The 24,954-nt window shown below is 44.2% G+C and overlaps 2 protein-coding genes across 2 annotated transcripts in view; one reads left to right on the top strand and one right to left on the bottom strand.

Moving 5' to 3' along the window:
* LOC119210833 (dedicator of cytokinesis protein 2-like) overlaps positions 1–24,954 on the bottom strand; it is a 74,092-nt gene that overhangs the window by 18,554 nt on the left and 30,584 nt on the right. The window contains exons 25-26 of the mRNA XM_037461224.2: positions 24,114–24,256; positions 20,299–20,394 (exon numbers count right to left, since the gene is read on the bottom strand). Of these exons, the coding sequence (XP_037317121.2) occupies positions 20,299–20,394; positions 24,114–24,256 (239 nt within the window). The remainder of the gene's footprint in view (positions 1–20,298; positions 20,395–24,113; positions 24,257–24,954) is intronic.
* LOC119210862 (protein INSYN2B) lies at positions 2,261–18,648 on the top strand. The gene is made up of 4 exons (XM_037461356.2): positions 2,261–2,469; positions 10,801–12,709; positions 14,933–15,007; positions 18,271–18,648. The coding sequence occupies exons 2-4, from the start codon at positions 11,157–11,159 to the stop codon at positions 18,464–18,466; spliced, it is 1,824 nt and encodes a 607-aa protein (XP_037317253.2). The 5' UTR covers positions 2,261–2,469; positions 10,801–11,156; the 3' UTR covers positions 18,467–18,648.

The raw sequence follows: 24,954 nt of genomic DNA, 5'->3' as shown, positions 1-24,954 counted from the left end.
GCATCCATTGGCGACGTTGCCCATTTCTACACCTTATTGTTTGCTTGAGTAAACTTCATTGTTTTATTGAATTCATTATTTTAGCTAAATCTCTTGCATGGACTCCCTTACTGGTTCACTGAGCCGGTTTGCGACAACATCCTGTTGTCGTTGTTGTTGTTGTTGTATTAAATCACTCCATTAATCCGCTGTAGAGAACAAACGTCAACCGGGGAAGGCACAGCCGTGATGAACATGGCAATAAAGCCACAAAATGATTGTTTGTAACTCACACACACACACACGACACCATGTGGTCACGGATAGAGACAAGCTATAACATCACAGCAAAATCGAATTAAAGTTAGCAAAGTTTTCCACTAAAATCCACTGACAGAAAACTCAGCAGCGAGGGACAGCAGAAATGGTATCAGGCCCAGTGATGCCGTTCACAGCCCTTCACCCTGACGCTGCGCACCTCCTTACCCTTTCATTTTCTCTTTCCCTCCTCCCTTTATGCTGCTCTGAAATGTGACACTTCACATAAAACGTAAATACAAACAAAAGACAGTGGCACAGACACACACACACACACACACTCGATCACTGCACCAACGCAGCCACACTCATCACTCTGGAATTTAAGTCCATAACACACATTTTGCCAGACAGCTGGCGGAAGGTAGAGGGGGGTCAAAATAGAAAGAGAGAGAGAGAGAGAGAGGTGGGATTACGAGAGGCTGTGTGTCTCAGGGTGACGTGACGCCGTGTTTGTCTGAGACACAGCGAAGAGGACGAGCGAACATGGAGTTTGAATCTCAGGGACACGTTGAAGACGAGATCAACGGGTCCTCGGATTCACACCTACCGCTCATCCACGGAGAGAAAGGATCAGGTGATACGAGACAACAGAACGCAGGGAGGGAGATAAAGGGAAGAGGAATAACAAGAGGGGAGGAGACGAGGAACTTAGTCCCAAGGTCGCTCAGTGTACTCACACGCCTCCTCTTCCTCAATGACAAACCTCTCATCCCCCGCCCCCCAAAATGAAATTACTGTGACCCCAGAGCTTCAGCCAACTTTCTCATGCTTTGTCATCATTGTATGTGTATATGTGTTGTACTGCACTCGCACCGCTTATGTAACACACACACACACACAAACCATTGCTTGCCTCATCAGGGGTCAATAGGAACACGACACAAGGTGAGTGAAGCACTTTGCAGTGGCGCATGCATCACCAGTCACATTCAGGTGGGGGAAAGGTCAACGGGACACACACATACACACACACACACACATGAAACAAGTTGTCCATACAGACAAGACACCGAACTTCTAATTCAAACAGTTTTACTATATTAGTGAGAACTTGGTGTACATCTATTTCACTTATTTCAGCCATCGGACGTCAACTTTAAATGAATGAACCTGATGAGCTCTGATTTTGAGGTTAAAACTTCACTGGAAAAGAAAATATTCTTGCGTTGGCTGATGCATAACGAAAGAGGAAATCATTTAGCGAACAGTCATGCCGTGCACAAAAAGAGAGCCGTCACAATTAAGTATAATTAGAGCCTGATGCTGTATGGCGTTTAATCTCGCGTTCTATTCATCTGTTTTTATTTTTTTCTTGTCTCAAGAAAAGAAAGCAGCAGCATCCCTGGCCGGTATGGATAGAAGCAGAAAAACAAAGGAATGACAGAGGCAACGAGAGGGTGGGAAGTGGTACAGTCAAACTCAGAGGATGAGGCGAGTGTGAGGGATGGAGATTATAAAAAAAGGAGGAAAGAATGGTGTGAGGAGGCTAAAATGGGGCAAAGAAGAGGGAGGACAGCGACAAAACCAGCTCAAAGGGGAAAGTCGGGTGAAGCAACCAGGGAGACATTGAGAGGGGAGAGAGAGAGAGAGAGAAGTGATGCTAGAAGGAGTTTGAAAAGTTATAAATAAAGTGACTGATAGAATCGACTGTGTGCTCCTGTGTGCGCACAGGCAAAGGGTGCGTTTGTTTGGGTCCTGGCTCGCCTCCCGGGAGCGGAGACGTCTGTGCTGCCAAGGTTTTACTGGTTCTACCACCATGCCAGGGTCACACACAAAACAGGGCATGGGATTAGCCACCATTAAAGTGACAGAAATGGGGAAGTGAAAGAGAGACAGTCTGGAGGAATTCAAATCATCAGTATACAAGAGGTGAGAGCTGAGGAGATAAAGGGGTGAGGGGGAATAGCAGTAGGCATAGAAATAAATGAGATAGAGTTAAATCAGAGTGAGAGAGAGAGAAAGAGGGAGGGAAGGAGAGGGAGGGGAGGGAGGATCACTGGGCTCCGCCAGCATGCAGGGATCAGTAGCAACAGAATGAGAAAGAGAGAGAGAGGGAGGGAGAGGCTGGAGCGCTAAAGGGTCGGAGCAGAGCGCACCGGCAGACTTTAGGACTATCGGAGAGAGACATGGAGAACAAGCACGCGGACTAAAGGGGAGGACAGGAAAAAGGTGAGTGACTGAGGAAGGCAAAGGAAGACAGTTGTTAGAGGAGATTGAGATGTGTGTAATAAGTGTCTGTGTATGTGAGTGAGAGCAGAGAAGCCTGAAGGTTTCCCCTTTTCGTTTACCGTGTGGCTGGCGGTTATAATTATTTATTTGCAAAGCAGCCCGTTCAAGATCCAAGACACTGGAAAGGATTTGAACGGATGCACTGTTGTTTGTATGGAAGCGAGCCACAGAGACCCAAATGGATTAATGAATGAAATCCTCAGGTTTAACCTCTGGACTGTGGAACCCTCCTTAACAACATAAACAACACGTTTGGGCATCTTGCTTGTACACAATCAGTAGCTTGGTGTGTGCATCCACTTGAGGAAGGATTATTATTATATATATACTAACCGTTCGTATGCACATTTCTGTTTAAAGAAATAGTCATTTGTGTGCGCATGTATGTGTGTGTGCGGGTATGACTGTGTGTGTGTGTGTGTGTGTGTGTGTGTGTGGCAGGTAGGTAATCCTACCCATCTGTCACAGAAGGATTTGCTGCATATGATTACGTCTGTGAGTGATTATGTGCATAGCGCTTATTTTGTGTTTCACCGCGCAACATCAGTCAGAACTTTGGCTTTCCATGAGGAGTCCAAAGGCATCTTTCAATGTGCAACGTGTGTGTGCATGTCTGTGTGTGCATGTCTGTGTTTTTTTTGTGTTTGTCTGGTGACCATTAGCTATTAAAAGCTTGAGCTAGTGTACCTTAATATGGGATTATATTGCAACGAGTCTTCTGTCATATACTAATGCAGCTGTTGAGAAATGTGTACTTTGCTGTTATATAACCTCATCGGTCAGCTGGGAGCGTGAGTTAAAATTAATGTTTGTTGATGTGCAGGTGTGTTTGTGCTCGTGTTACACAATCAAACGCTCTTCCATTGGCACAGACAGACAAACCAAGTAAGGAGATAATTGTCGTCTCTTTTCTTTTTTATTCAGTTGAGTATTATTTCATTATGTTAAATAACCTTTTAGCAAAATCTCTGCATGATAAATAGGTCACAAATACGGCTATAGTCCTTGATTGTTCATGTTATGTGTGTGTGTGTGTGTGTGTGTGTGTGTGTGTGTGTGTGTGTGTGTGTGTGTGTGTGTGTGTGTGTGTGTGTGTGTGTGTGTGGCTACAAATACTAGGTGCTTTTCTGTTTTCTTCCAGGAATGAAAGAATGATGCAATCTGCACTAATCAAATCTCTACAGATTCCACTTTTTCCGACGAATGAGAGTTATTCATTTTTTTCAAGTGTTGTATGTTTGCTTTTAGTCCTGAACTGAGAGAAACCAATCAAAACTTTAATTATTTTGGCAATGTTCGAAAAAAAGTCTGTCGATGTGCTTACAAGTCATTTACATGTCTCATATTCAAATCATACAAGTAGATAGAACACGCATATGGTAAACAACTGCAGCATAGAAATCATTTGAGGGTATAATGCAAATTAGAGGCTGTGGAAAGCCAATCAATAGGTGTGGACATTTAACGGCGTTGGCTTTAATTGCACCACTTTTCTCCTGAGATTGACGGCTGATGGGGAGAAAGAGATATAAAGGTTAAAGGAGTTTGACAGCGAGAAAGAGTCTGTAGGTACTTTCATATGTGTCCTTGTGTGTGGGTGTGTGTGTGTGTGTGTGTCACACACACTGCCAGGTGTGAAGAGACGATGAGATGCAGTGATAGAGAAAAGGACTAGAATGTCAGAAGGGCAGGGAGATGGATCAGGGAGAAGGAGGGAGGTCAGCCAGGGCAGCAGGATGGACAGATGAGAGACTGGGGGGTGGGGGGGGTAATGATGGAGAGATTGGACGGGATGTGTGGACAGGATGAGTGATAATGGTAGGGGACAGAAAGATGAGATGATAGATGAGGATAGTGAGAGGAGAAAGCAATGAGGGAGTAAAGGCAGGTGAAAAGGAGAGATAAAAAGGTGACCGATAGAGGCAACTAAAAGAGGGCGGTGTGCAGTGTGAAGAAAAAAAAAAGGAAAAGAATGGAAAAACAGACCAAACAGTATCACAATCTATTAGCACACTGATAAAACGTGTGTGTGTGTGTGTGTGTGTCTTGATGGTTTAGATGATCTAGTTTTCCACTTAACCGTGTTTATCTCTCACTACCCCATATTTGTAGACAAATCTCATTCATATTCAGTTTCACGATGGATTCTCGGCTGCGGTGCTCAGCGAACACACAGAACAAATGAATTAAGCTCTTTGTCTGTATTTAAACCCTTTCCTTGATGGTTGTAAATACGCCTGAACCTTAAAACCAAACAGATTTATTTTATTCCCAATCTGAGTGGAAGAGGACATCACGTAGAATAATGCTGTCCTACTTTTCTCCCTCGTAAACACCTAGAAGTGGTTAAAACCTTTTCAGAAAAAAGTTGGATTTGTGAAAAAAGAGCCCAAAACGGATCCCAACACAACGTCAGCTAATTAATTAATATGTTTGGAAGTGATGATAAGTGAAATGGCCATTGATTTAAAAGCCTTAAAATGTACCGTACAACATACTCATGCGTGCAAAGCGCAAGTGAAATGGCTCCAATCATTTCTAATTAAACTAAACTGATATCACTGTTATCATTTTTTTCTCAGGGAAGCTAGTCTGCATCGCATTTCTAGAGAGTTAAATCATCTGTGGTTAATTTCATTTTCTGCCTTTGTCTTATTGATGCATTGATAATTAAAACGTGCACACACACACCTACGCATACATACACACACTAAGAAAAAGCAGAGAACAAAGTTCTTGCAAGGGCCGGGGCTGGATGCCACGAGATGTATCATATTGTGGATTTATGGTTTAAAAACCTGCCAGAGAGCTAATGACCTGACACTTGGACGTACGAACACATCAAGCTTCCCTGCTCAGGAGATTCTCTGGAGCTCAGCGGATCCAAAGCACTGACGGTCAGAGCTTGTGAAAATAACATTTGACACAGTGAGCAGAGCTCAAAGGAACGATGATACATCTCAGCCTTCAGGATTGATGTCACACTGGCCCTTTTCCGCTGGATGTAGAATGAGGGTTTTCTATCATTGTCCCATTTACTGTGATACTCCCAACACCCCACATCGGTGACTCAGTGGGGTCAAAACCTGCAGGTAGTTCTCTCTCCTCAGATCAACCGCAGGCTACCGTGTCCCATTAAAGTCTTGTTTTGCTAATGTGTCCTTGTACGCCCTTAAAATAAAAATGTATTCAGGCAATAAGGTTTGAGAGGTCCAATAATGTAACAGTTCTGGGGTGTAGTTAGGCCCGACGCGCTACAGATACATTATTGAAGAAAAAGTACCTTTATGCTTTTATAACACGGTTACCAGCAAATTAATAAATGGTAAGTAAATAGCTGCATTTCAGCACAAAATGGTTTTCATCAGTCTAGAGGAAAAATAGTCCGCGTACGTGCATGTAAACAGCATTGGGTCCCGCACCATCTCATTCATTCACATCGCTCGTGACGTCCACCTTAATTGTCCGGTTGTGAAAGCTCGCATTGCCTCAAAGCGATTCATTTGTGGGATTTACGGGTGTTTTTCCGGTGATCGCCGTCAACTAATAGTCGCGCAAAATCAAACCTGTTACTTTGAGTGCGCAGTGATATGAAGGCTCGGGTCAATGTGAACAGAAACTGTACATTATGGCTGAATAATGCATCCCCCTGACTCACCCTCGACCAAAGTAACCAGGTCAGGGATCATGTCAGATATTTGTAAAGTTTGTGATCCATTGTTGTAGAGCAAAGCCCTTTCCAATATACGCCATACTGTTTTTGATTGAGTTCTGTTTCATTGTTTGCACCGGCTTCCTTGAAGTAAAACCAGCGAGGAACATGCAGTCTGCTTCAATGAGAACCAAAATAGGATAACGCAGAGTTCGCAGAGATACTTGGCTTCTTCTTTTTTTTTTTAAATAAACACTCACCTTAGTGGCACTTCAGTGAAAATTCTGTCTAAAGTGCACTCTCTCTCTGAAAAATACAATGAAGCCAATTAAAATGCACAACAAAACAGGCTCCAGAATGCTAAGCAGGCTTCCAGGTTGTTTTGATGATCATTACTGGAGCCTTTCCTTCTCTCTGAAGTGCAGTAATAAATGTTAAACTGGCACTCGAGTCTAGGTGACAACATATGTTTAAAATGTGCACCCATACTGCAGCGCAGCTTGCAAACACCAGGGACATATTGTCATTTCCAAACAGAAAGGAAACTTAAGTATTTGATAGTGCTGCATGCGACACGACACTGGTCCATTTCCATCTGTTCACTGTACTCACCACAAATACGGGTGTACAACACTGGAGGGGGAAACCTTACATTCAGGATTCTGTGTAATTCTGCTGACTTTGGCTTTTACCATGCTCGTTCAGGTAAAGCAAAGCAGCCGTAGCCGTGATGGGGCCTGACAGCCCGTCAGCTGACCACACGGGCAGAATTTTATTGCCATCAATCACATCAAAACAAGGTCTTAATGACTAAACAGCTCACACCCATACTTAGCTGATTGTTGTGGCTCCTGAGCGAACAGCCCTCTCCAGCTTCTTCCTCCAATCATTCATAGACAAATGACTGTGCGTGTAATTATTTTAGATCGTATGCTTGGATTCATATTTGGAAGGATAAGTGACTGGTGCACACGTATTTGGGTTCATTTGGAGAGCAGCACCTTGTTCCTGCCAAGCAAGATTGCTGCAATAAATCATCGTAAATCCTTTTTGTCAACATGGAGGAATCAAATTCCAAGAAACAGAAAAAACGTTGCACCCAGACAGCAGAGAAAGACATTTTGACTACATTACCCAAAAAACTGTCTGTCTAAGGGCAGCTGTCTAAGGGCCAATAAAGCACTGTGTTGGTTCTGGTGGTGAGTGGGCGAGCGACAGTGAGTGAGAAAGGAGGGTGATTACAGAGCAGCAAAGCGAGTCTCAGTTTCCCAAAACGCACACACTTATACACACACACACACACACAGGCACGCACACACGTATCCGCCGTCAATCGGCAGTTGAAAAATGAGGCTCACCTTGAAGCGACAGAGGACTAGACTCGCTGGAGCATTCAGCGCTCTGTTACCGCTGCAAAGGCGTGGGTGAGCACTCACTTGCACACACGGACAATTACACACACACGCACACACAAGGCCTCACTCAGACTCCTTCAACTGTAGACACTTCTTGAATATCCCAAATCCACAAACTGGTAAATGAAAGGGGTTTTATGTAGAAACCAATTTCATAAACTGTTTTCATAAACATCCTGCTGTGTGTGTGTCTTAAGTGTCGGTGTGTTGAGGTGTGTGTCAGTGGTAAGAGATGCTCAAGCGCATTGATTGGTGGCAAGCAGTGTGTCCACATCCTCCTCCACTTTAATGTCACGGTCTTCATGGCACCCTCCCCTCTCCGTCATGCTTCTCCTCTTTATTCTTCGAGCAAAACACTTTTGGGATTTTAACAGAGGAAAGTGAGCCTCTTCTTCTCTCACGCTCCGTCTTACACACTCACACCAGATGCTCACGTGTCACTTTCATCTTGTCTGTGATCCTTCTCCTTCATCCGCTCTCTCCCACCTTTCATCCCTCCACCACCTTTTTGCTCCCCCCGGCGCTGCTGTCGCCCCGTTGTCCTCTATTGTCGCCTCCCCTTCATCCGCCGAACCAAACAGTCACCTCCCAGTCTCCACCCCGCCTGTCTTCTCCCAGCCAGAGGTTGAGATGTGGGCGAGATTTTGAGAAAAAGAGCAACGCGACAGAGGCAGAGGGGAGTGGGAAACACGCGGCAAATCAAAGAGAACGTGACGGAAATGGAAGAGGGGGGGGCGGTGAGTGGAAAAAGTGCAACAACAAACTCAGGTAACGATGAAAGACGAAGGCGACCGAAGGAGACTGGTCCCCAATTAGATGTAGAGAGAGGGAGAGACCAATGGAGTGGTGGAATGATGAAGAGAGACGCCTGGGAATCAGAGGAACCGACTGTCTGACAGCCGGCAGGTCAGGGGTGAGAGGGGGACATGAAATGGGCACACACACAGAAACATGTGCCCTCCCACATGCAGAGGCGTGACAGACACACACAGAGAGAGAGAGAGAGAGGACGTTTGTTGCAGCAGGTGCTCTGGTGTCTGTGGTGGTTGCTGAGGGAAAGACAAATGCATGGAAATGAGCAGCAGTGAAATTACCTTCAATTGACTCGTCTGAATCATCCCACGGCAGACTGCTCGACAACACGTACACACACACACACACTCACAGGAACATCTGCAGTCCTCATGCTCCCCGTTGCACACAAAAACTGGCTGACAAATAAACAAAAAAAAACTTCCCCTTCCATCGTTAGATTTCAACACATCTGAGTTCCTTTGTGGCTGTAGCATGCTTCCCGACATGCTCTGAGTCAGGACCCGTGTGCTTGTGCTTTTCTACCACTGGTACCATGACAACCAATTAAAAACACTCAATTATCTGACCCAATAAGCTGGGGTACTCTAGCCGTCCTTGAGCCAAATACACGGCCACAACATTCAATTAAATAGCAACAATATGTCCCTGAAGTTGAAATACTTTGATCTATATAGAGCCTTACGTAAAGCTCACCAACACAGCTGAGCACTAACCCCAGAGTGACGACACATAGATACTCCCATTCTAAATTTAATCTGTTCCCAATTCTATACAGCAGTCGATGGGCAGGCCCACCAGCGTAATAAACGGCATTCACTCAGTTTTAATAATTCATGAGAAATGAAAACTGAAATTCCAAAGAGATTGACTAAATGAATTACACTCGCTGTCAGGGAAATGAAGAAATAAGAAGGGCTAAAACGGCCATTTTCATTCTGCACGTCGTCAAAACATCACGTGACATATGGCGTAAACACAAGTCGAGGTCACACAGTCTGCATTCAGTCCGCCAGTGAGAACACATCTTTAACGAGGAGGCCACTACTGAAATGCTCATTTCCTGAGCATGAATCTGACGTCAGTCTTTGCTTTTGATACAGGCCTCCTAATGGATTTCATTTCACAGTGATCTCATGAATGTTTTAACTAACCTATTTCCCCTATTTTGCAAAGGAAAAAATGCCGTAACAACCTTGACCCAACAGCCAGAATCTGTGCTGTCATTTTGTACCAGCTGGCCCAAAATAAGCCCCTTTTCCTTTCTGTGTGCGTGTGTATGTGTGTATGTGTGCTTGTGCATATCTGTGTGTGTGTGTGTCAATAATGTGGTAAACAGGAGAAAAATAAATTCAGTTTGCTTACTGATTTATTGGACAAGCTCAATTTGATCCACAAATGAGTTATTTGGGGTTAAATAGACTATTATAAATCAGAAATATTCATAAATATTCAAGGGCTCCCCCCGATTTGGGCAGGGGTCTGATTTAAATGAAGGTGCGCAGGAAGAAATTGGCTGCAACTTCTTACCTTCTGACGTACGACATTTGTTAAATGAATGCTTGTGTTATGTGAAGAGACAATGTGGCAACCTCAATTTAGTCTCTTATTTAGTCTTTTTTGCCTCTTGATGTTTCCATCTGTGCTCATGATGTGACCCTATTTCCTCCCGAGTCAAAACTGGATGCATTGCCCCAAATTTGGCAGCTAATCATAGTATCATCATGCAAGTATTCTGATCGAAGTGGGTCTAATTTCTAACTTTTGGATTCATAAAACATTGACCAAACATAATAGTTAAAAACCCGAAGAGGCTTCAACATAATCTAACAGGCAATTAACTTCTCCCTCTCAACATATAATTAAATGAAATGTTAAGGCAACATGACTGTCTTCCTCAAAAGGAACTAACTTGGAGATTTATGATTACATTACACTCATTGAACAGATTTCAAACCGGTATTCGTGAGAGATCTTGAGGGATGACGCATCGTTTACATACGGCTGTGGGAGGCAAACATAATCTCATTCGAAATGCGTCACGCTGTGTCATCACGCCATGAAAGACCACCTGCAGTCCAAAACTAACCAAAGACATAATGACAAATTGTGACTAGAGACATAAGCTATTACTAGTTCTTCCAGCTCCTTCTAAAGAAACAAACTGATGAGATTTAGGGGTTTTGCCTCTGTGACTCCCACCTCAGAGGTTGATGGTCCTATCGATCTGGTCACTGTTCGCCTTCGGTATTGGTTGAAGCTTTTATTTGGTGCTTTACCTGTCCAATGTCTGTGTCTTCTTGCTAATCTGACAAGCATTCCCTGTCTCCCTTCTTTCTCCTGTCGTTTCACTCCTTCATTGCGCCTCTCTTTTTTTCTCTCTCTTTCCAGAACAAACCTACGATGCCCGTGGACGCCGTCCAACTCATCATCTGCGGGCCATCGGTTAGAGGCCGAGAGAAGCCTCCACTGTGATGTCCAATCAGTAGTATCTAATCTTGTGAGGAGGTCATTAAAGGAAGAACATTGAGAGTTAAAAATCGTATTGGATATTGACTTCCTGTCTCCAGCATTGACACACAAACCCCCCTCACACTACCTCACAAACCCACTACTTCATTTGGCCAACAAAAGCTGGATGCATTCTGGGTTTAAATTGGGTATAATCCTGCAGACGTTAGCTGATGTTACGGCCCGCCTCCATCATGTTCAGCTCGTCTGGGGGCTGAGCCAACCTGCGGAGGATTATGGGCAGGAGGGCGGCCGACCCAACCAATCCAGTGCCCGCGCTGGGGGTTCCCTTGGCAGGGGTGCGATGGGGGCCGCTGTGCAGTGTCGGTGTGCAAACGTCTCCCGGACTGCGGACTATAGCCTCCATCAAACGACACGGCAGCCAACCAGCCGACACTCAACGGCCACACACCATGGCGACGGGCAAAACGACGTCAGCGGGGAAACCGGGAGTCATTGGGAGTGACAGCAACAGTATGCCAGTGTCCAAGGAGAGGTCGCAGAACGAGATCAACAGCCTGACACAGGGCAACATGGCGTCACAGGGGCCGGGCAGCCGGGTCTACTGCCAGGTCAAAACAACAAACCCCACGGACGCTAGAAACAAAAGGACAGCTAGGTTCACGAATGGCAGCGTGGTGGCCTCCGATGCAGTGGGAGGAGTTTGCAGCGAAGGGGAGGAGCCGGCCATAGAGAGGAGGAGGCTTCAGTCTCTGCAAGGAGAGGGCCAGCGCTCTGTGCTAAAGTCCGGGAGCGCTTGTACGACCGTTCACGCCACCCCGCCGCGGCCCTGTCGGATGATGCCGACTTCCCCACCCAGCCTTTGTGGCACGTGTGGGAGGAGGCGGTCGCAGATTACACCGTGCACAGGCGCATGTCGCAGGAGGGCTGTCAATCAAATAACAGCCAGCCAGACTTTACCGAATCCGCCACGGAAACCCAACAAGTCCAGAAAAGGATCCGCTGCGGACCCTCAGCAATGCACCAAAAACACAGAGGCGGCGAACCCCCCCACGTGCGCATCGGCGAAGGCTCCTCCAGCACCACAGCTTTCACACACCATACCAAAAACACACAGCTCCCACTCCAACCCCACATCAAACAACCAGAGCAAGTCCACACAGCAGGCAAGGCCGCATTCGGCAGACTTTACTCATTACAAGGACTCAGCCACGCAAACAACAGACTCAAAGGTGCACAACAACACAGACACGAACACAGCTACCACGCACACGCAGCACCCACAAACACCACCTGCGGCACCTGCCGAGTCCCGTTTAAAGGACAAACAAAAGTGCGACTCGGCCGACAGGCGGTGCGATGAAGCGCTCACACACCCACACGCGTCGGTCTCGATCCCTTCTAAACAGACAGCTCCGGTCCTTCACGGTGACTTGAAGTCGACCGACACTACCCATGCTCTCCCGCCGAAATGCTCTCCGAAGCCTGCTCGTTCCAAACCGGCCACACCTGTAGCACAACCCAAAAACCCTCAGGACCCCACACACACGCCTAAACGGGCATCCTCGGAGCGGATCAAACTCAAGGACTACGCAAAACTGAAGAGCAAATCGTTTGAGGACCAGGCTCCGCCCTGCAGGACTCATGTAAAAGCACAATGCAATGGGGCGCCGGGTCGGACGTTGTTTGGACCGGCGGGGATGGCACCACGCGGGCTGGAGAGCCAGCTGCAGAGTGTGGAGGAGAACCTGCAGTCCAATCAGGAGAAGATCAAGGTGCTTCTCAACGTCATTCAAGACCTGGAGAAGAGCAAGGCCCTCAGCGAAGGGTGAGAGAAGGGGAGTAAAATGCGGGAGACAGACATGTAGAAGAGAAAAAGGGAGGCATGAAGATGGGGATGAAAATTTTAATTGTAAAAGTGTTTGAGTGGGAGAGAGTGAGAAGACGAGAGGGTGTCAAGTGGGAGCGCTGAGACTAAGGAGAGAGTACATTTAAGGTTTTATAGCAGTACGTACCAGTAGGCTGTCATGTCCGTGTAATAGAACAGAAATGTCAGGCCGGTAGATAATTGCTGTAGTGTGCGTGTGTGAGATTGATGTATATGTCATACGTACCAGCCTGTAGATCTCCTCTTTTCCTTCACCTTCAAGGGTATGTAACCCAGTGCCCCAGAGAGACACCTTAGCTTGACACCAAAGCAAACTAATCACTTCCATTTTCTCTCTCCCCTGTTGATTTTTTTCATTCTCAAATTCTCCTCTTCTACTCGACATACATGGCTTCTCTCCTCCCCACGAATCCCTTCATTTCATTTGACGGGCTCTCCTTTCCCAGAGGCTCTTTCACCTACTTGAAGCTTTTCATATCCTGATTTCACACTAACCATTCCTACATTCTTAATAGATCCCCCCCTCTTTCTCTTCCTCTTTATTTCTTTTTGCACCTGCGCATGTGAATCACGCCTATAGCCACTAAATCAGTAATGTCCCCTCTCACCATTTTGAGATTTCCCCCTTCTCTCCGAACTTGACAACCTGTCTCTCACTCTGCACTGCTGCCATGTGTTGGCTGTCACTCTTGTTTGTTTCTCTCGCTCCCACTCCTTTGACTCCTCTTCCTCCTCTTCACTATTTCACCTTCAATGTCAGCACATTTTCTCCTGTGGTTGATGTCTTTCTCCCGTCCTAAACCCTTTCTACCATCTCTTGCCAAATGTATAACCATTGGTTGTTCTCATCAGCTCCAATGACCTTCCTTGAGTTGTTTTGATGTTGTGAAGTGAAATAATTGTATGAATAATTGCTTAAAATGATGATCCTTTATCCACCTACACAGCCTATTTTTTACTTACTCAGCTTTACCTGCTTCTTTATGTTTAGTGTTACAATATGTCTTTAGACTAATCCTTCTCATATTAAACCTTGAGAAATTCAATTATTGTAAGATGTAAAATAAGGCTTCTAAACTGTGTAGTGTACCCGCTGGCCTGCTTTGTGTGAGTCACTGTGTATATTCTCATTCCTCAGTACGTGTGTACGCCTCATTATAAGTAAGTGACAGATAGATGTCCAAAGGCACACAAAACAGAAGGGGAGAGGCGGAAAGGGATAAGGGCAGAAAGAGTGGGGAGGTAAAGATAAACAGCGAGAAAGAGGGTCTACATGCGTCTGATGCTGTGCCAGAAATGAGAGCGCTTCGAGTGAGCTGCTGTGATGAAAGCGTCTGCTGAGCAAAGAGGTTGTCGCTGTCCTTGTTTGCTTTTCTCGCAGATAGTTGTGTTCTCTTGTGCCATTTGTCTATTATAAAGACTGGTAAGGGTGGGTGGTGGTGGGGGGGGGGGGGGGGGGGGTAATGCCAGTCACACAGTGTCCCTCCATGTAATCAAAAAGTCTGTTTTAGCAACACAAATGAGATAATCTCCCATCTGCACAGTTCAGTAGAGGGGCAGCCAAAATCTCTGGGCAAAATAAAGTGTCCAAATTAAACGGCAGTTAGCATGCGATGTTTTCCTCCGACTTCATTTCCCAAAGAGGCTCAGGCTGCGCACAGTAAGCTTGATCCACCTCAATCTTAGTTCTTCTATTTGCACACACCAATTGGGAAAATAGCTAAGGAGTATATACAAAGGCAATGCTCAATGGAAAAAATGCAACATCAAACTTGTAACGTTTGGCTCCCAACCTACGCAGCCCCTCCGTGCTTGGTGGTTATTTGTAGTATATTGCACGCATCAAACACCACAAGCTAATTTGTGCCCTTTGACAAGCCCCAAAGAACACCGCTGATGTTGCTGCATTAAGTTCGAGGGTCCAATAAGAGAGAGCGAGAGAATGTCCAGCAAAGAAAAAGTGATCTTTCTTCCAGCTTCCTCTGCTGTTAAACATGAGCATGCAATGTTAGTGCCGAATATTTTGCACATTTTCAAAGATGTCAACTAAATAAAAACACAATATAATTCTATACAAAAGGTATGTTTTAGACCAGATAAGCATGTTTATTTGATGTTCTACTGCGAGTGTGCGCAAATGTTTTGCATGTGTTGTTTCTGCAGTCGCAGCTCGTACAGAACGGGTCAGGACATTAACAACTGCCCTACCTGCCAAAAGACAGCCTGCATCATCTACAGGTAACCCGATCGAGATAATGAGCTTACTGCATTACATAACACAACAATGACAACTCACTCTCTCCTGCAGCAGAATTAACAGCCCTGAAACTTCCCTGACACGGCCGTGTGCCTTCGCTACCCATGAAAATGTTGCATTTCACATGGTTTTTCTCCAACCTTTTCCATTTTTTTCACTTATTCAGCAGATGTATCTTTATCATTTTATTTTTCATTAGCTTTTCATCCTGGTATCCAGCTGTCTCTGCCCTTTCTCCTCATCTGATAATTGTGCTACTTGTACAACATATCCCTATTACACAAAACATGTGAGACTATGAGTAATCCGCCTCATCAATATTGAAAAAGATTAAACAGGGACGTCCTCTGCAGGAAAGTTATTTACACATAAAAGAATCTGTGCAAACAAGCAAATTAATTGCACACCTAAATGATGTGTCTTTCGCGCTCCAGTCATCCTTTGGGTGTGTGACCTCAATAAGTAATTTCATTCCTAGATCCTCTGCAACCTCACAATCTGATCCCACATACTGTGGATTAATCCTCCCATCACCTCATCCCACCCATCCCTTCTTTTAATCATAACATGCGTGATCAGGCTCTGCTACTTCTATCCCTAACTTTCAATCCAACTGGTTTCTGCTGTACATCCTAGCCTCGTTCCATCTGTGCTGTGATGACCTTTGCCCCGCTGTCGACCAACCTCCATGACTGCGCTCCGTCTCACACAATCTGGAAGTGTGTGGTTTACCATCTACATCGGCTCAATGGAGAGCACAAGAAAAATGATAATATCTACTCGCTGCCGGGCATTCAAACCTCCTTTTCGTCCTGGTTTAGCTGGTTACCAAAAGACAAAAGCTATGATTGGAATTAAATCTGCTTGTTTTTCAGTCATAAATAGAGATACATCTCTCTTGCAGGCCACAGGGGATGTAGATACATGTAGAGACAAGGCCTTCATCTCTCCAGGTTTTCCAGCAGCTCCACATGCATACTTCTGTATTCTCACTTCTCCATCTCTCACACAATTCTCCAACTCACGCTTCCTCCGATTCTCTCCTCCCGTTGATCTTAATTTACACAGAAGGATCTTTGTCAAAATAATAATGCACTCCAAGGGGCAATGACTGTCACATGTCGACATACTATTCCATCCATAAATTCATGAAGAGGTCGACAGATGGGAATGAATGTGCATTACCTTCCCCCACTTTACACAGCATCGCAATCGAATGCAAACAAAGATGAAACACCTGCATTGCAGCAGAAATTGTACATAAAAAGCATTGTTCTGTTTTTATTCAAATAGCCTGCTCTTAAAGATGCATTCCCTCACATGAATATGATGCAACTGCATTTTGAATAAGCAGCAGAACAGCGAGAAAAAGATTCCATAAAGCATCAAAGCTTTGAATATATAATACAGTATAGACTTTCAAGATTAGACCGATGTATTTTCAATCTGAAGAGTGTGTTGCTGCATAATCATCCAATTCAGACATTTTATTTTACGCTCCACTATCCGTTCATTTGTTTTGCACCAAGCAAATACTTCATGCATACACAGAAGCTACTCAATCCACCAATACAAGTAATCAGATTCTATTGCTTGACGCAGGTGCAAGCTTTACATTTGCATACCAGTAATGGCTTTGACAGATAATCAGAATCTCCTTCATATTGGGCTGATATATGAAAAGAAATGATTTATTTTCATATATTGGCATAATACTTTCAACAATTCAGCAGAAGACATTTTTGGATGCACATTCTGACAAAAACAAGTCAAAGTCAAAAGCGTGCGCAGAGAGGATTCTGGGTAAAAAAAAAAGATGGCAGATCGAGGGCAGAGAGATAAACACATGCAGAAGATGAAGTACTTGTGGGACGGACACATCCATCTTAATGAATTGTCGTGGAAAAAAGTAGTTTAAGTGTGTGCTGGCTGCCTGAAGACGTTTTGACATTGTGTGTCCATATTAATCTGTATGAGGAGAGACAAGAGTATGTATGCACAACTAGTCACAGTTTTACACATAGGATGTAAGAGATGTAACATGCCAAACCCAAACCTTAACCCCGTCTCTCCTGTAGCTTTTATCCACCCTCCCTTCAAAAGTAACAGCAACAAACATTTTTCAGGTTTTCACAAGGACACACTCAACAATAACACACAACGCACAACGTTGTGAAGAGGCGGAGAAAGACGGCTTGCACACTGAATTATGGGCAGCAGCTTTTCCCAAATAACAACAAAAAAGCTCTGGTAAAGACAGAGACAGGCACTGAGGGAGCAATGAAAGAGGGGCAGGTCGAAACTTAGTGACGTGTGTGTTAAAGGAAAAACCAACACAGAAAAGTCACCCGCTCTAAAACACAAATTCAGTCGATGTTGGACAAGGGCACCACTTTACCTTCCCTTATACAGTATATAGGCTGTGTGTGTGCCTGTACATGTGTGTAATAATACAGTACTACATCACCTGTATCATTTATTCATGGCAGGCATCTCCCCTCCTCTCTGCCCATCGGAGCTTTTACCTCCACCTCTATTCACTCATCCCCTGCCTAACCCCCCCCCCCCCCGTCCCTGGTGGCACTTATCCTCTCCTCCTTTACCTCCCTCTGCCTCTTTGTGTCTCTCCTTCATGACCTGCCCTGCCCTGTTTTATTAAAGCTCCCCTTGCCTTTCATTTAGCAATCCTTCTGTCTCCTACAGGAGAGTGATCTTCTGTCCTCTCCGAGTTCCCCTTTCTCCCACTCTCAGCTGTGGGGCTTGTTGTGGAAGATGCACACGTCGGGCACCCGGGGAGCACGTGTGTGTGTGTGACGCCCTGTGCAGCTCCACCCCTGTAATCCAAAATTGGCGCACATTCTCTCACAGACAAAAAACACACAGTTACCGACAGGAGGGAAAATCTCAAAGTCCACTGACACTGTGACACCGAAGCAGGGGACACTTGGCGAGGGAAAAGAGCATGAGTGAGGAAGGGGAATGACAGGGGCATAGAAAAAGAAAGCCAGGAGGGGTTGCTTTGAACATACCACAGGAGCCAAAAAATGTCCTTTCTTTAGCTCCTCCATTTTGCAAATGCCCCTCTCCTTTTCTTTAGCTTGCTTCCCTGTCCCGCTCTCCCTTTTTATCCTCCTCCCTCCACTCTTTTCCTCCCACCGGCTTGTGATCTATTGGCGCATTAAATCACCCCCTTCAATTGCTCTCTCTCTCTCTCTCTCTCTCTCTCTCTTTCTTTCCTCTGCAGCGTAGAGCATGATTTCCGACAACAGGAGGGACGTTTCCAGGGGGTTATGGAGGCCTTGGACGGGGAGTGTGAGGTACCGGCACCCACTCCGACCAAGCCCGCCTCACCAGCCTCACAAGCCTCTTCCTTGCCCAGTCGGCCCAGCGCCAGGGCCCGTGTCAAGAAACTCCGCAAGAAGTGTTTCTGGTGGCTGTAACATTTAGAAACACGTTCTAGCCATATGATGAACGCGTTATGGGACACCAAAGGCCCAACAGTAAGAAAAACAAAGATTTTCTCTCACGGGCCTGTCGGGGTGCGTGGTGTGTGTTTAAGTACCATTGGAGCCGCGGCGGCGTCCTTTGCGTCCCAATAAATGGCACTTCTTCCACATCCTGGTGTTTGGAACTGTACAGCAGGTAACCAAGTAGGGGAAGAAGAAATGCACTAAAGATGGAAACCGGACCAAAGGAGCTGCAGTACTTCACTTTCTGAAGTATCTGAAAGGATTGTCGAGAACTAGATCCGCATTGGTTTCCTCTCTGCGGGACCAGACCTCAGCAGTCTACTTGTGAGTCACTTCTGAGGATGCGATTTTCACACAGTAATTCCGTAACAGAGAGATGAAGCATTGCCACTTTGGATTACAGACGGCCATATTGTTGTTGTCACTTGGCTGAGTGGCTGTCTGAAACAGATGGACCGATGTACGAACGGATCAAAGCCAAAGGGGATACACACTACAGCTGGGTATGAATACTCCCAACCATTTGGGCTAAACGGCATCCATTAGCAGGGGAGTCACAACGAGTCAGAAAATCCAAACAATCTAACAACTGATCGACGTACCGTCTCTTTAGACGGCTTGAAAGGCACAATCTGAATGTATCAACAACTGAAGAGCGAAGAGGATATGAGTGGAAAATGAGCCGACGAGCTCTCGAGACACAAAGAAACAGCTTGCTGGGTGGATATCGGCTTCTGCGGAGCAGTGGAGCCTATTAAGACTGTGTTTAGAATACATTAAGAGACAGTGAGATATGCCGCTGATCTCTGACTGACAGGCCGTGTCAGATGGTAACACGTTCTGTCAGGGAGAGTGATTGAGTCTCTCCTTTATTACCAATCAAAACAAGAGCGCTTTGACGCAAGGTCAGTCAAGTTTCAAGGGTTTTCAAGCACACACGTGCATACGAACCCATGTACAAGTGGCATATGCCGTATAGGTGTTAACACGCAGGTGCAGGATGCTCAACACACACACACACACACACAAAATACACACACACGTAAACCAACGCAAACTAGACAAGTTATTACTCCATATATTGGCCTGTAGTAATGTTTCAACATTGTATCAATAGTTGTAAAGCCTTAGCTCATGATGCCCCAATACATTGTGTACAAATTAATTTCCACACTAGCCGAAGTCCGGAGCCCACACAAATTCTGCAGATGAATGTGCTTTTGTTGTGCAACAGATGGAAAGGCCTAAATAATTTGTTTAATTTAATCTATGACTGTATGCAGTTCCACACTCTCTACCTTTTTTTTTAATTATTGCACAACACACATCCCCTTGTTCAGTTTTAATACAGCATAAATAATCATTTCCATATCTATTTAGCATTTTGGGCACAGCGCTACTGCTAGCAGTTTCATTAGGCTACAATAGAGGAACAAAAATAGATGTTAAAAACATACGGAATACATCTCACAAAAAGGCTTCTCCACTTGCTTCTGGCTGACAAGTAGCTACCAATCAGACTCCTGGATAACGCCACACTAAATAATTAACCACAACAGTGTCTGTGCTCCCATGTTGCCACTATCTCCCTGATCTCCCTCTTGTATGTGCAATAAAAAGTGTGTATTTTAAACAAAATGTGCTGGTGTAATACGTTGTGTTTCAGAAAGAATTAGAGCAGCGGACGGGAGTGGATACAGCGTCTGCTTCTTCACGTAAATCCACTTCAGAACACCCGGGAACAAAAGACAAGAAAGAAGCTTCTGCAATGACTGAGTCAAGGCAAAGGTGCATTTACTCACGATCAGAGCATGCTCGCGACCCATCGTGATGAATGTCCGGTTGATTATCCTCAGCAGAGACACCACGATGTCCTGGATATGCTGAAACGTTTCACCCTGCAAAAGATATACGGAAGAGAAAAGACAATGTTAGACATTTCTCTGACATTGTTCCCAACACATACTTTTTTTGTAGGGATATTTTGCCTTCTTGTGAATTCTCCTCACAGAGAAAACATCTATGTTTACACCCACAGTCCAAAGCTTCACTGGGCCTCTGAGAGGATGATTGGCAGATCAAATTTCAAATGCTAAAAACTTTCTTCTCTTCCGTGTTTCATTTGAAGTCTATTCAATGTTTAGAAATGGAGCCTCCCCATAAACCTTCAGTCAATCACCTCCAGTGTGGACATTTGAACCTCGCAGGCACGTGGATGTGGATTTTATTTTTGTGCAGACCTAATTTAGTATTCCTGTCTTTTGCTTTGAAGCCAATTATCTGTCATCTTTCATTGCTCCATCTGGCCAGAGGCAAACAAGAGGGATCTAACGGTCTGTTCAGACCAGCTCTTATGTAGGATTTCTTTTTGTACTGTATAAAACTTAAGGGTAGAAGATTGAGACCAAATTGATACGGAAAAATTAATATCGAAAATATTTAATGGGAAAAATTTAATCAAATATGATAAAATAATCAAACATACTGAGAAATAATACATAAACATCTATATATAGATATATATGTATATATATAGATATATATATATATATATATATATATATATCTATATATATATAGTATACAGTGTATAACATGGGCATCACAAAAAGAAACCAAAAAAATGTAATTGATAAAATAATTTAATCTAAATATAATGACATAACAAGAAGGATCTTTTCGTCATTTTATTGCTCTGCTGCACTTGGACCCTTTCAGTAAGCATTTATCTGTATTACTTTAATACTGGAAATGCAAAAGCCGGTCAATACATGATGAAAAAAGAAGAAATTGTGCAAGCAAATAAGGGAAAAAGAATAAATGATGTTGTTTGATGAACTATGTGGAATAAAAGAAACGTGCTCTGACTATAGACACATGGAAAGAGCACAAAGTTCTTTCTCAAAATAGCATCTGTATGCATGTGCATAGGACCCAACACACACACACACACACACACACACACATTGTTACAGTGAAGCGGTCAATGGAAGCTGACTCAGACTTGCCTGGAGGTAACTCATCAGTGAAGCATCTGCTGTATCCAAACACACCTTACCCAAAATGCTACATGGTGCATCTGTGTGTATGCGTGTGCAACATTGTGTGCATAATATAAACTAAGTTTGTGTACTCTTGTGTCCTTGTCTGATGAGTAAAGCATGAAAGTAAAGCTTGGAGATCCAAAAAGAACAGAAGTAAAAATACACACTTTGTGTGCATTTGCCTGTTGTGTGTATGTGTGTGTGTGTGCCGGCCTGATTGCTGATGATGTTAAGATGAAAATGAAAATCTGGTAGGCAAGATTAAATCAGTTTGAATGCACTGGATGTGTGTGTGTGTGTGTGTATGTGTGTGTGTGTGTGTAGCTATGTGCAGGTGTGTGTGTGAGTGTGTGCTGTGTCATCGGGTATTCCAACCTCAAACTCTCTCACGCACACACACAAACACGCACTCAATGTGTGAGGGAGGCGCAGCTGTTGTTCCTATAAGACACCGACTGAGAATAGACACCGGAGGAGAGCAACAAAAACGATGCACAAAAGAAAGAGAATGAATTTCAACGCATTCAAAATGAAATTGATTCAATCACTAAAATCCACCTGCCACATGTCCACTCTCTTAACGCAGCGAAAGACATTTCCGTACGCTGTACGGTGTGAGCTGACTGTCTTGTGGGATGTACATTTACAGCTGGTCATTGTTGTCAGTAGTGGGATTTGTAGCTAAATGTGTACACAAATTAAATGTATTGTGGGTTGATACACACACACACACACATTTTATATTTCTGGAAAGTTTCTCAGAGGGTTGGAAGACAAAGAGGTGAGCCACAATGCTGTTCATTATCTCCAGACTGAAGCCAGTCTGGTTTATCATCTCTATGGCGACGTGACATGGAAAAGAAAGCGTTTTTTCGGGGGTGAGCATTGGCACTCATGTGTCCCTGTCTCTGATTGTTAGCATTGTCTCTTTGTCACACACACACACACACACACACTTATATATTCCATCTGTCGATTGTGGAGTCATCTCATCCACATCTGTTTCCCTTTGTTCATTCCTCTCCAGTTGGGAGGCATCTGAGGTGTGACGACTTAATCGTACCACCCAGAGCGAGGAAGAGAGACATAAACAAAGGGGAAGAGAATGCAGGATATAAGAGATGGATAGCAACGAGGTGACTGTCTGTCATCTCCTCTTCCTCATCTATTTGCTGTCCTTCGGTTTCATTTTCATCATTTGCATTATCTCTACAGGTCCCTGCATTGTTTTCATGTAAAATCCCGCTTTGTTTTTGTCTATGAAATAAACGTGTTTGAATCCATCCGTTAGTCGTTGACTCTCTTGCTCCTTCACTCACTGCTTTCGTCTTCCCTGCATGAGCAGTTTTCATTTATCTGGCTTCTATTGAAAAACAAAAAGCATACGCATGTGTTTTTTGGTCCCTTCAGGTTTCTTATTTGATTCATCATGTCCAGATCCACCACAGCCTAATGAGCACCAAGCTCACAGAGCTCTACAGGGCCTGGAGGCCACTTGATCCGGACAAATCCTAACAAGTCCTGACAAGCTCCCAAAAGTTAGCTCTATACTTTATAGCAGAATATCTCGCTATTATTTGGGTTATTGTTAAATGTAATCAATTCAAATGTGATGAAATGTGCTAGTTGCTAAGATTGCTGAGGGGATAACGATGACATTATTGAGGCCCTATTTATTGAACACAGTTGACCATGTAACCCCGGTTGATGAATCTCCAATATTGTCTTATCTGAGTAAGATATGCGCTTGTTTTTTCTAATTTCTCATAGTATGAAGCCTCTGGATTCCGTACAACAACCTCTATGGTGATCATTCATTTGTATGTACATAAAGCATAAAGCCTTTGGCGCCCCACTGCTTTCTTTGTTTCTTTATAACCGACACACACTTGTCTCCTCATATTTACTCCACCACATGCATTTCTACTTCCTCTTCTCTTATAGTCTCTCCTCTCTTGGCTCATGCTTCGTTAGTGAGAACCACAGAGCTGAAGAAAGCCACACCTTTACTTCAAAGTGGGCTGTTAACAACTTTCAGGCACAATTCAAAAGCCGTGGATACCGCAGATGTAAATATTGTGTGTGTTTTAGTATTTAATGGGTTTAGTTCAAGAGCCGGCTGGATATGTTTCAGCAGACTAATATGTAGAAAAAAATTTGAGAGTAATTGGCCTGCTCCTTTGCAAGGTTGAAGGCTGCAGGCTGTTTACTGGGAAGGTGGTATTGGGTTTCTACATAAAATGTGTCTTTTCTGCTTGCTCGTGGAACTTGCATTTCTCCTCAAATGACAACTTACGGCCTTCTTTTAATGTTGTGAAAATGTATAGCCACACAGCTACCGTGGTGACCCACTGATGACTGGGATTGTTGTTTTCATTAGAACTCAAAGAAGGGGTCGATAAATGAAAGATCTCATGTAATATAAGAGAATAGAAACTGGGATCAACAGTGTGTCACTACAGTTTATGCAACAGCATTGAGTAGGCAAAACATAAACATAAACATATGTCAACACTATGCTGAATTTGAAACCATCCCACATCCTTTACTATAAAATGAGCCGTGCGTCTCACCACGTTGTCCCTGCTCAGGACCTCCAGAATGTTGTTGAGCAGCTCCAGGCTGTTTCTCCTCTCATCGTGAGGCCCGTCGGCCAGAGTAGCGAGGGCCCCGCTCAGCTCCCGCAGCATCATGGGTAACAGCACGTCACGGCACTCTGCAGGGGAACCAAGCCACGTGTGGTTAAAGATGACACTCGGGTTTAATCGGAGAGAACATTTGGATGGATGAACAAAGGTTTAACATCGTTTAACACCTCATCAATCACCATATCTTTCAGACTGATCCTAATCTTTTCTGAATCATGTGTAGATTTGGTCAAAGGTCATCATCAGTAATTACCTACATTTTCACAGAGCGTGTCCTTGAAATCTTAAAGAAACATTTACATATACAAGTGTTGTACATAGTGAAGTGTCGCAGAGATGTCTAAGTGGAGCATCAAAATTTCTCTCTATTGCGGGAAAGTATGTGAGAAAACAGAAAAATCTGTATATATTTCTTTGAGAAAGCCATATTTAAACGTACTCTACAGTGAGGTATCAATTATAATTATTTCACTTGGACCAGGGTTAAGGTTACAGTCTTCTCTTGGGATTGTCCAAACTCTTTTGAGGAATTATGATGGAATCACTAAAGAACTGAAGAAGAAAGTGCTAAAAGCAGTGTTTTATAATTCAACTATTCTGGTGTCCTTTTCTTCATTTTCATGTTGTTAATTATTTGTTCATTACTTTTAATTTAAGATTTGTTTCTAAAATTGTTGCTTTAGTGAAAATGTTTTGACATAAACCAACAGAATACAACTGAAGCTGCAGCTTGTTTTGTGGACAATTACACACTTTGAAAGAGAAT

This window comes from Pungitius pungitius, chromosome 2, assembly GCF_949316345.1.
Source record: "Pungitius pungitius chromosome 2, fPunPun2.1, whole genome shotgun sequence".
Classification (NCBI taxonomy): Eukaryota; Metazoa; Chordata; class Actinopteri; order Perciformes; family Gasterosteidae; genus Pungitius; species Pungitius pungitius.
The sequence above is the reverse complement of the archived record's forward strand: the minus strand, read 5'-3'. Positions and strand labels throughout refer to the sequence as shown.

Excerpts from the sequence above, each read along its gene's own strand:
- LOC119210862 (XM_037461356.2), top strand. The coding sequence starts at position 11,157 with ATGGGCAGGAGGGCGGCCGACCCAACCAATCCAGTGCCCGCGCTGGGG. Across the intron at positions 12,710-14,932 it reads AGCAAGGCCCTCAGCGAAGG|TCGCAGCTCGTACAGAACGG; the intron begins GTGAGAGAAGGG and ends TTGTTTCTGCAG. Across the intron at positions 15,008-18,270 it reads ACAGCCTGCATCATCTACAG|CGTAGAGCATGATTTCCGAC; the intron begins GTAACCCGATCG and ends TTTCCTCTGCAG.